Source organism: Centroberyx affinis, unplaced genomic scaffold (assembly GCF_046629955.1).
Source record: "Centroberyx affinis isolate AG114_WGS23_722 - 3 ecotype Tasmania unplaced genomic scaffold, CSIRO-AGI_Caff_v1 ptg002337l_1, whole genome shotgun sequence".
Classification (NCBI taxonomy): Eukaryota; Metazoa; Chordata; class Actinopteri; order Beryciformes; family Berycidae; genus Centroberyx; species Centroberyx affinis.
In genome coordinates this window covers 1-11,599 of record NW_027280604.1, presented here as the reverse complement: position 1 = coordinate 11,599, position 11,599 = coordinate 1, and the positions used below count along the sequence as shown (strand labels likewise).

The following is an 11,599-nucleotide window of genomic DNA, read 5'->3' as shown; positions in this document are numbered from 1 at the left end:
TTTAACAATGTCTCCCTTCCCATCAAACTGTTACATTTGATTTACATGCGTCCTGTTTGTATTGTACTTCTACTGCATAAGAATACATAATATTTTGTTACTAAAAAACATAGTCAGATTGCGGGAACTACAGTAGGTATGGTTTCGTTATTCTTCATAGTCTTTTCTCATTTTAAGTGACAAGGAACGGTATCCAGTGGCATGAGAGGCGGGCCAATCATGTTGAAAAGACGAAAACAAAGAGGAAAATGACTCACACTGTGTGTATGACAGATGTGATTTGCTGCAGGATGTGGTCATGTATAGCTCAAGCATGGCAACAACACTGCCAGCGTTAAGGATTTAATTCCTCCTGCAGCCAACAAAGCTAAAAAATGCATGCACTTGGGGAACTGCAAGCTGCTGGCTAAAAGTATCCAGTCAATGCCATGTAGGAACCGAACAGTTTAAATACAACTCCGAAAGAATGAATCTTCACTACCTGACAATCTGTAGAATGAGCATTATGCACCAGTGAGCCAGGACGAATTCCTGGTAGCCTGCATGCAGTTGGCCTACAGTACAAGCACTAATTTAATTTAGTATGCAAGTGCAAGAACAAAAGGCTTGATTTAGGCAGATTTATTTTATTTCTGGATTATGCCATTCACCATGGAGACAGACCTTTGTGAAATTAAGTCAGTGCCACATTCACATACTTTCATTAGTAACAATGATTACAACCGTTTCCTCAATAAATTATCCTTCTCAAATCACCATCCTTCAGATAAAGACTTAAATCACTTTAACTTTTAGTTTTGATACCAACACCACATTCAAAATCAATGCTTCTAAATCCCCAAAAGTATCTCATTAGTCCACCAGCCGATCCTGTGGGCGAGTCATTTCTGTACCGGCTTCAAGTTGGTTTGCCGCCCCACCCGTTCCATTTACATACAGAGTGTCAATTCATCAGTTTCTCCTTTCTCATTCTGTTTCACATACTACACTTCCCCAGTACCGCTTCTATGTGTGCAATCATTTATCCCTCTACCGCTCCTCTGACTGTGTTTCTAAGAGAAGACTGAGCCTGAGGTATTTAAATACGAGCGTCTGAAAGAGTCTGATTAGCTCTTTGTCGGGGTTAAAACTCCTCCTCTGCGTTTCGACAGCGGGCCTGTTTGAGCAGGCTCAGGCGGGCCAGCACCTCGGCCACGGACAGCTCTCCGTGGACCTTGTTGTCCCTCGTGCGCACATTGACGCCGTTAGTCATCTTCTCCTTCTCGCCGACCACTGCCAAGACACAAGGAGACACGAGGAGACACAACAGTTTGACACAGGCCAAGTCGCACTTCACACAGCTACCCTAACACGTTCATGTTTTTGTCTGCTATCCGTCAAACGTTCAGCCACTGAATTCAACAGCTGAGGGCGGGTAGCAGGCTTGGAGGTCCATTCGCTTTAATTCGACCAATTCAGGGAGTTTATTTAGTTTGAAATTGCAATATTGGGCCTAGAGATAATCAAGTGCAAGTCCCCTGCCTCTGGAACCACATATGCCCCCTGTGTCTCCCCTAATCAGTCTCTCTTGTTTGTTTCCCCCACTGTCTAAATAAAAATAAATGAATGAAATGAAATAATTGACCATGAATGCTCTGGCATTAACGAATGAAAAGCAGTTTCACCTCACATTTTGAATTTTGAAGTGACAGCAAATTGCAGCCAAGCCTGGTAGGTAGTTGCTAACAAAAACAGGAGGAAAATGCCCTTCAATCAGTGGATGGTCAGTGTTTACATAGTACGGTTATTTTCCTTACCCAGGATGAAATTATACTGTGCCAACTGAGCGTTGCGGATTTTCTTGTTTAGGAGGCAGCCAGAGTCCAAGTCAGCGTCTGCCATGAAGCCGGCCTCCACAAACTGCTTACAAACCTGACAGCAATACCATTCATTATTATACAGTATGGAAGATATCTTCAATTACATGTTAACTCGGAATGAATCAGAGTCGCTGTATTCATCAAGTACTGGAAATGGACATGAATTTATATTTGGGTGCAGAGACATAGACGACTTACAAGACAGTCCACAGACAAATGATAGACAGCATATAGAGACCATAATAGAGCTAGAGACCATATATAGCGCTCTACAAATCTACATGCCACATTTAATTACTATGTGCATTCATAATGACTGTACTGTACATAAATTTAGTCAAAGGTGGGGAAGTGGAAGGATTACCCTCTTGGCGTATTCCTCACAGGACGGGTTGACAGGAACAAACATCACCTGACGTGGAGAGAGCCACAGAGGCCTGGAGGACGGACAGAATGGATACATGGAAAGATGATGAACATTATCACCTCTTCCTCCCTGGCAAGACCAAGTTACTGGCTATATTCTGTATGGTAGTAGGGGGTTCAAGTCATGCTGTTAAAGGGAGGGGAGTTGTATTTATAACGATAATACCTAATAAGACAATGAGAGAAATCAGATTTGTCTTGATTGGTTGAAAAAGGGAGCAAAAAACAATGCAACCTGCTGATTTTGGTATCATGGTCAACTTTTTTTTTTTTTTTTTTTTTTTAATATTTATTTTAGGCATTTTATGCTTTATTAGACAGAGATAGTGTGAGAGAGAGAGACAGGAAGGTATGGGAGAGAGAGAGGGGAGGACATGCAGCAAATGACCACGGGCCGGATTCGAACCCGGGTCGCTGCGGGAAGGACTGAGCCTTATATGGTATGCGCTCTACTCTGTGAGCCATCGGAGCACCCCCGTCAACTTTTAATAAACCACAATGCTGGACTTAATTTGGTGGTATGAGGCCCACGAATGCAAGAACTACCAGAAAGCAGCTCACCATTTTCCTGCGTAGTTCTCTGTGAGAATGGCGATCATCCTCTCCACCGAACCCAAGATGGCGCGGTGGATGATTACTGGTCGTGCTTTGTCATCCCCATCCTTCCTGCGGGACACAGGGTCAGCAAAACATTAAAAAAAAAATCTTACTGTGGAATGTGGCAATGTGTGAATTAGTCAGTTTGCTAGAGTTAGGGAGTTATTATTGCCCCTTTAGATTTTGTATTGTATTATTTCACGTTTATCTTGACTATGTTGTTTCTTATTATGCTGCTGACAACACCACAATTTGGTCTGTTGGTATCCATCTGTCTGCATCTACTTATGTACTGTATGTATTTGACTGCCATCTGTCCATCCATCCATCTAAATTTCTGTTCACTGTACATGTGGCCACTGAGTACACTGAGCACTTCATTTTCTCCACGTTCCATGTGCATTACTGGGCTGACCGAACTGATGCGATGTGAATATTATAAACTTATGAATGTGTTGTGCATTGCCGACTGTTGTGTATGATGTGCCCTATGTTTTCTATGATAGCTTTGCAAAGTGAAGCTCCTTCGGGATGATAAATAGCATAATGTCATACGTCACATCAATCCTTCATCTACTCAATGAGTTCAAGTTTGCGTTCATCTCTTCACTTCACCTGTAAAGAACGTGACTCCGTGGAGTGCAGTGTGCAAGATGAGAGGTCTTATTCAAGGGGGGGGGGGGATTAATATGTAATCCTTGGTTCAATAAGGTACACAGGCTCAGCAGTGTGTCAATGTTTTGATTAGGTGACTCACCCCACAAAGGTCAGGTTGAAGCGGATAGGCAGCTGGAAGTCCAGCTGAATGGTTGCACATTGATGGTAGCGTCCAATTGCATCTTTGATCTTAATGTCAATCTGAAACGGCACAGAAAAAGCAGAGTTTTCTCCAGACCTCGCTAAATTAAATGGATCTTGCACTTGGCAGTAAATTTCAGAATCATACAGACCTTGGGGCCATAAAAAGCGCCATCTCCTGGGTTGAGTTTCCATGGCTCCCCAAACTCATTCAGGCTGTTCTCCAGTTGCTGTCACACAGGAGGCATACATTAACATATAATTTAAATCTAAATGGCCAAATGTAATTACTGTGAAGTAGACCAATAATCAAAAGCAGTCCAGAGGCTTGAATTAAGATTGGAAAACATAATCAAGTACAGGACACGAGGATGTAAACCAATATGGAACATCCTCTCAATATGGAACAATTTCTACATTTACATTTTAAGTGTTTAGGTGACGCTCTTACCCAGAGCGACAGTGGGCGAATAATGAAATCATGTCAACAAAAGAACAATGTCTTTTATTGACAGTGTGCCACCAAGAGAAAACGAAGGCACTTGACAGTGACTCACCGCAGCGTTACTACTCAGGGCAGGGAGCCAACTCTTTCATCTAGAGTAGCAAGTCAATGTCAACAGGGGCGTCACTAAACCCATTCACTAAACCCTAAAGGTGTGGCAAAGTCCCTGCATTTAATATAATTTGCCACCAAAACAATGTGACCTACAAAGTCAGACCTACAGCTGAATATTTACCAGCATCCGGACTATGACTAATGCAAGTTACCTTCTCAGCCTGGTTCCACACAGCGATGTCGCCCAGGTACTTCTCTGGACGAGTGGAGAGGTGAAGCTGGAAGGAGAAGCCGAACACATCGTAGACGCAGCGGAGGAAGTCCAGGCAGCCCTTCATTTCCGACTCGATCTGGAGAAGACCAGACCATTCAGAATTCAGAAACATATCTCAAACATTATCCACGCATTATCCATAACAGCAGCCTGAAACAAAGCGTTTTGAGAGGAAGGAGATGGGGAGAAATTAACCAGACAGGGAATATCTAAGGATTAAGAGAAGAGATAGGTGAAAAAATAGCTGCTGTTATCTATACATTTAAAAAAATAAATAAATAAAACCTGGATTTTATAGTGTAAAAGATACTCAAAAATAGACGGGGTTAGAAAAGGCATGAAGAGGATAAGGCATAGCTAGGTTACAGTGAGGGGAAGTAAAACACGGTTCATACACCATTTATTTTCATTTTAACATTCCACCCATTCTCCAGACCTCAAATTTGATAGATTAGAGAATAACTAAAGGGTAGAAATTTGACTGATACTAAGTGGATACTTAGAGTGCCTTCCCCCCACCCCAAGCTCTCTCATGATTTGCTGTGGCTTTTCCACAAAGACCTGGAAATTGTCAAAATCATTTTCTTTCATTTTCACACCTGCACAGCAACCCTGGAAAATGTGGAAAATTACTCATGCAGTCACCTGTTCCATTGTGCAGAAAATGTGAGCGTCGTCCTGCTGGAAGCGTCGCACTCGGGTCAGGCCGGTTAGTGTTCCCGACAGCTCGTTCCTGTGCAGGACCCCGAAGTCTGCCAGCCTCAGAGGGAGCTCCCTCCACGACCTGGGCCTGTGGCTGAACATCAGGCTGAAGGACAACCAGAAAGAGGTCAATCATCCCACTGGAACATACATAACATTAGTCATTAGGTGGACACTGTCTCAGTTTCATGACAAAAAATATTTTTACCATTAGAAAAAAAGTGACACTTAAAAAATGATTTATAGCACAAAATTAAATGTTGGTACTCTTCAAAGGATAGCAGGCATCAAGACATCAAATAATGAATTTCAGGTAATGATATATTTGATATATAGCGTTTTAGAAGTAAACTTCAAATGCTGCCTGATGTTCAGTGATCAATATATCAGATGTAGAGATGATAACTTCACTATAATTTCACTTTTATGTAAGCAAACATTTCAAGACAATAGATAACATTACATAGATGTTAATTTGGTAACAACATTGCATATGTTTTAATGTTTTGCTATTAACGATTCAGTAAAGCCAACGCCACCCCACAATCTTGCCCATCTGTCTCCACTGTATACTAGCTCATAAAGTTGTAATGCCATAGAAATAATTACCAATGAATGAACAACTAATTCAGTTATAATTTCTTGCTGATAACTTTTCTGTAAGTGTCACATTTTTCAAGAAAAGGATCTCTCTAATTTGTTTTTATTAGTATCTGTTATTTGTTGTTCTGTAAAGCACTTTGTAAAGCACTAAAGCACTGTTTTTGTTAAGGGTGCATTTAAATACATTTGTCTTGAAGTCTTCAATTGGTGTGATCAACTGTATTCCCTCTTAATGAAGAGTGAGGGCGAATGAATTTACCAGTGTCCGGGGCAGTTCATGGGCTTGAGTGCAAAGATGTCGTCTTCCACGGGGAAGGAGAACATGTTCTCGCTGTAGTGCTGCCAGTGGCCTGATGTCTCCCACAGTTTGCTGTTATAGATGTTGGGGGAGGCTACTTCCTGGAAGCCTCTTCTCCAGTACTCCTCCTACACAACAAGAGGAAAGACTAAATAAATAAACAAGCTAAACTTGCCTGCTGGATTGCGCTGAAGTTCTACTGAACTGAGCTGAATCATGCGTTCTGGCAGTGAATCTCTAGCCCGAACTAGAGATAACCCTAACCCAACCCTCTGCATTTTTTTTTGCCTGTTGTCTTTGCAGCATTTCCTACAAATGGTGATGCGGGGCGGCGGTAGACTAGATGATACCGGGCTTGTGTCCCCAGACCAGTTGGGTGAATCTGGGTGGGAAAAAGAGAATGAGAAACGGTCTCATTCTTGAGGTGCCATTGAGCAAAGCATTTTAACCCCCACTGCTCCAGTGGAGCTGCTCAGCTCCCACGTGTGAATGTGCATAACTGTGAATGTGAAGCAGGAAGGTGCTGAAAAAGATCATGCATGCTCACTCAACTTTCCCTGGATAAATAAAGGTAAGTGGATGAAGAGAGCTACGCCTCTAAATGTCAGTGCAGTCAACTGCCAGCCTCCTTCACCTGTAAATCTGAGAGGGGTTCACTGCACAGTGAGTTACATAAAGTTATAGAGCAAAATGCATAGTGAACTTAGATTAGTAAGATTAGCTGGTTGGGTTTATTTTTTACATAGTGGTAAAACACCAAAGTGAAGTGATAATGATCTTGCACCCTCCTCTTGGCCCGGTACCGTGTGCGTCAGCATGTTCTGTGAAACTCTTGGAGCTGTCAAGGCATCTCTGCGACTATGTCACAGAGACAAGTTCCTGTACAGTCACTCAACTTGTTGATTCAAGTTACTTAAATATCTGCAGTTGGTTCAAGACTCAACTTTGGTCCACTCCATGATTTGAGCCGCAATCACAGAATGTGAAAATCTGAGTGCCTCTCAAACATTAGCTGTTACGAGGCCAAGTGCTGTGCTGGACCCAAAATTAGAGCTGTATACTGGATGGCCGACGAATCGACATGCAATTTGCATGCAATTCAGCTATTGGTCATAAATCAGGTTAAGGTCTTATTTGGGTTGAGCTGTAAAAATGAACCTTTGATACCCTGTGATTGGGTCCCTTGTTGCCCTGAATAAACCAATTAGCAGAATATTCCTGTCTACGTAGTTTGTCCTGTCAACAAATTCTGAAAGGTTTGTCCGCCAGCTACACTCTTTAACTTACCAATACTAGGTTACTTCTAATACGGGGGAAAGAAATGATGATCCCATTACAATATTATGTGCTGCTCACTCAAAATGCACCGATAACACTGCACAAGTCTGAATTTGTTTGACAGCGAAACCCAAAAGTGAAACGAGAAAAATGTTTCCATGCCACAGTAACTTGTCTAATATTGAAGTAAGCCAGGCATCTTCACCGGTTATGATGTTATGATGTTGACGTGCATAAACAGCCAATTAGTGAGCAAGATCTCATCACTTTAACCAAGTGATACTGCTCAAAGCACATGAGAGAATGTTATTGTTTGACGTTGTTGAATAATGTGCGTTGAAGATCTGGGGCTGTATTCACAAAACTTCCTATTAGTTTGTCCGATTCTAAGACAATTCTTAAGACAATTTCTAAGAATTTCCCATTAAAAGTAAGATTAAATCCTAGTAAAGGTAAAACTATTCAAGAAGCATCTTAGCCCTTACGAGAGCTGCTAAGGTGAAAAACTGTTAAGAGTAGAGAGGAGGACTTTTAGGAGACTTAGGAGTTTCAACACTGATTTTCAATTGACTGTTGGTCGAACGTTTTAGAACATAATTTTGCCAAAGCATTTTTATTGATAGAAGAGAATATAGTGGAGGGATACCATTTAGGAGAGATAGTTCCTGTTTGGGAGACCAGATCTACTTTTATTATTAAATACTAATTTTAGTGTAAACCAATGTAGGAGCAACCCCCTCTGTTTCCAAGACCAAGACGCACCTGCACCTGGGCAAGGCACTGGTTACAACAACCTCAAGTCATGCTAAATGCACAAGGCCTCATAAACCCAACTGACCCTGCATTCACCCAAGCAAGGGACATTTCCCCTTTTACAGCTCTGCTGACCAGTCCCGATATTTTCGTGGCCTCATTCAAACACTACAAACTTGTCCAGCTGCACCCGATCTTGGTGAGTAGTTTATGTTATGGTTTTCATGGGCGTCAAGTGCCAAATAACCCACAACTAAGTGGGATATTGCTAAGAGCTCTCTGAGAGGATTCTCAGAATGTTTGTGAATGCGGCCCCTGGAGATCTGAGTGTGCACCATGTCAAATCTGATTTAAACTCAAAGCCAATGGCAGCTGAGTTCTAAATATTCATTCCACAGAAACACTTGGACTAAGTGTCAACGTCAAAAACATGTTATGCTTAAGATGGTTGATACATCAACAAGCTCCTTAAGACTACACTCTGCTAATCTTTTTAGACATTTTTATGTTTGTTTAGCACAGAAATGTACTGAATCATATTCCGAGTCCATGCAATGAGGTCATGTCTATGCTGATTGACAAACCCTTTGAACAGCTCAGGCCATAATTCAGCCTGGTCACGTACAGCACTGCAGAGTTCATCAGCCTCTCCACAGGTACATAGCTGCTGTGGGCGGCTAAGAGTCAAAACCTATTAAACTGCACTGTCACTCAAATTCTTTATAAGCTCCTATTAAGTTGGAGCTGAATATGGGTGTGTGTAACGCTATTTCCTTACATATGCCATTTAGTGAATACTTTTATCCAGAGCTCCATCCAGTACAAAACCCCTGACAATGGCAGTGACAATGGCAGTGTTAGCACCTCGCTCGACCTATCGAGCTACACAGGACTGCAAATCAGCTGCCCTCTGAGATAATTATAAAGACTGAACTGAATTATTCAGGTCACTGCAACACTTGTGCTGCTAATCTATGTGCTACTTGGTGACTGTATGCTTCGCAAAACAAAACATTCATCGTGGGCTACATGTCAATGAGCTGGCAATCAGCACAAGCACAATGGAAATGTTAAGCGTGACCTGAGTCATGACTTAAATTCGGCATCGGGCCTCGACTCTTACCCTGATGAACTCGGTGAGGGTGTTGTAGACGTAGGCTCCACGAGGCAGGAAGAAGCAGCTGCCGGGGCTGAGATCATGGAAGAAGAACAGTTCCTGATCCTGTGGAGCAGAGCGGACCAGAGAGCAGAGAAAGACTTTTTAATGACTTCATATGTCCTTGTCCCAATCTGTGAATGAGTGACAGCCAAAGAAGGTTCAATGGACTCCAGGTGAGGAGAAAAAGAAGCAGATAGGATGCCCTGGTAGCAAGATGGGGTTCATACTGCTTCCTCCCAACACTGTGGGTTTGATTTTGACACATGACCTTTGTCATTTCTTACAACCCCCCCCCCCCCCCCCCCCCGACACACACACACACACACACACAGGTCTCTGGCTCAGACCGCCACCCTACACCTCTCACCCCTCCTCTCCACTTGAGCCACAATAGCCTGTAATTGACACAAACTATAGTTAGACCATTAAGACCATTAAGCTGTAATTAGAGCGGAAATCCAACAGAAATATTGAGTGAAGGAGCAATATATCCTGATGCAAATTACTGTAATAATAATACTGCCATTTTGACATTTTTTTTTCGCTTGAGAACACGGCTCGTTAGCCTTCACAGCTGAAATGTCTTGCAAATGTCTTGGGGATTGGGAGTCCTTTTGAAATTCCAATGAGTGGGGAGTTTTGGTTCCAAAACAGAGAATGTGGAAGGCAGAAATCTCAGCGCAGGGAGAGGTAATCGTTGACTCATTGGTATTGATCAACAAGCCTATCAAAGCCCCGCAGATATATTACGGCCGCTACAGGGCAGCAAGACTGGCACCTAGGAATCTGATAAACACACTCCCGGAAACGTCACGACTGGTGTGGTGTGATCTTCGTTTGATAGATCAATAAAACATGAGAAACTGAAGATATAGGCTGCTCACTGTGTGCCACTGATACATAAGTTGACTTGTGCTATTGTGCAATAAAAATCTTACTTAATGCACATTTAAGTCTTGACTTCATCTTCAGATGTTGTGTTCTCTTGATGCACCGTTTTGTTTTTTCTAAGTAGAAAAAACATCTTTATGTACACCTACTACTATCTACATATTTATTCATCCATCTATCTACAAATGGAGCGGGTTATCTTGGGCTCATGCCACAGAGCACCATCTTTAAAAACAACATGGCCCTTTTGTCACCTCCCTCCTACTGGCTTGGTACAGCACAGTGTTGACTCTCAGGTTTTAATAAGGAGCTGTGTTGTAATCAGTGCTGAATGTGGTGCTGCCGTCTGCGTCTCCCATGGCTGGGAAACCAGCTGGGGCGCTCAGATGACTCACAGATGTCACAGAATGTGGCAACATATAGAACACAGTGCCCTCAACTGGTATAAACCAGTAACACAGACACTTCAACACAAAACAAGCATAGTTTTCATAGTCATAAGCTGTTCGTACATGCAACTTGCTGCAAAATGATCTACAGCTGAAGGAGCTGCTTTATGTTGGCGACTTGAAACTGATAAAGGATCTTGAGGCAGACTTTGTGACTCAATAAGGGAGCTGTTAGTCAAGACTTAAACAGGTTTGGCCCAGCGGCCTTCTGTTTTGTATTGAAGTCTACCTACTGGAGCACAGGAGGGAGAAAATTAGACTTTGCTCTCTTTCTAAGCAACTTTGACTGCATTTTGCACATTGTTGTATATGGCCTGTCTCTAAATTTTCTGTTTGCCTTGAGGCTGCCTTCTTGGCCTGGTCTTCCACCAAAAAGACATTCTTAGCCTCGGTGGGTCTATCTAGTTAAATAAAGGTTTAAAAAACAAAACATATATCTAAACACACTCTGTCCATAATTTCTGTAGACATGTGTACCATTCAATTAGAACTGTTAAAGTGTTTAAATCACATTTTGTTTGTGAAAGACTTTTTGTTGCAAACCAAAAAGATATTTTTTCACTAACGGATGTTAAGTTAATAAAACACTGATTGTATCTCCAGATGTCAGGTCAAGTTTATTTGTATAGCCCTTAATCACTGTTACAGTCTCAAAGGGTTTCATCACAACGCCCACATTATGAAACAATAAATGAAAACGACACCCTCCAACTTGTAACCCTCACTGAGAACAAGTAGAAACTCCCACCAAACCTCAAACCCTGTCAAGTATCATTTTATAAAGTGATGTATCAACAGATTCAGTTTCCAGTTTAATACCCGAGCCAGGATTGAACACACGGCTGTTTGCAGTGAGCAGCAGAGACTCACCTTGCCAATCTTGCGATGGTCTCGGTTCTTGGCCTCCTCCTGGAAACGTTCCCACTCCTTCAGCATCTTGGAGTCTGGGGAAG

General features: G+C 42.3%; 1 protein-coding gene across 1 annotated transcript; it reads right to left on the bottom strand.

Moving 5' to 3' along the window:
• Positions 1–619: 619 nt before the first annotated feature.
• On the bottom strand, positions 620–11,589 carry tars3 (threonyl-tRNA synthetase 3). The gene is made up of 11 exons (XM_071533188.1): positions 11,517–11,589; positions 9,271–9,369; positions 6,078–6,244; positions 5,159–5,321; positions 4,452–4,589; positions 3,833–3,910; positions 3,640–3,740; positions 2,847–2,951; positions 2,224–2,296; positions 1,797–1,911; positions 620–1,272 (listed from the first exon to the last, which is right to left on the bottom strand). Exons 1-11 carry the CDS (start codon positions 11,580–11,582, stop codon positions 1,124–1,126), a joined length of 1,254 nt encoding a protein of 417 aa, XP_071389289.1. The 5' UTR covers positions 11,583–11,589; the 3' UTR covers positions 620–1,123.
• Between the last annotated feature and the right edge of the window lie 10 nt (positions 11,590–11,599).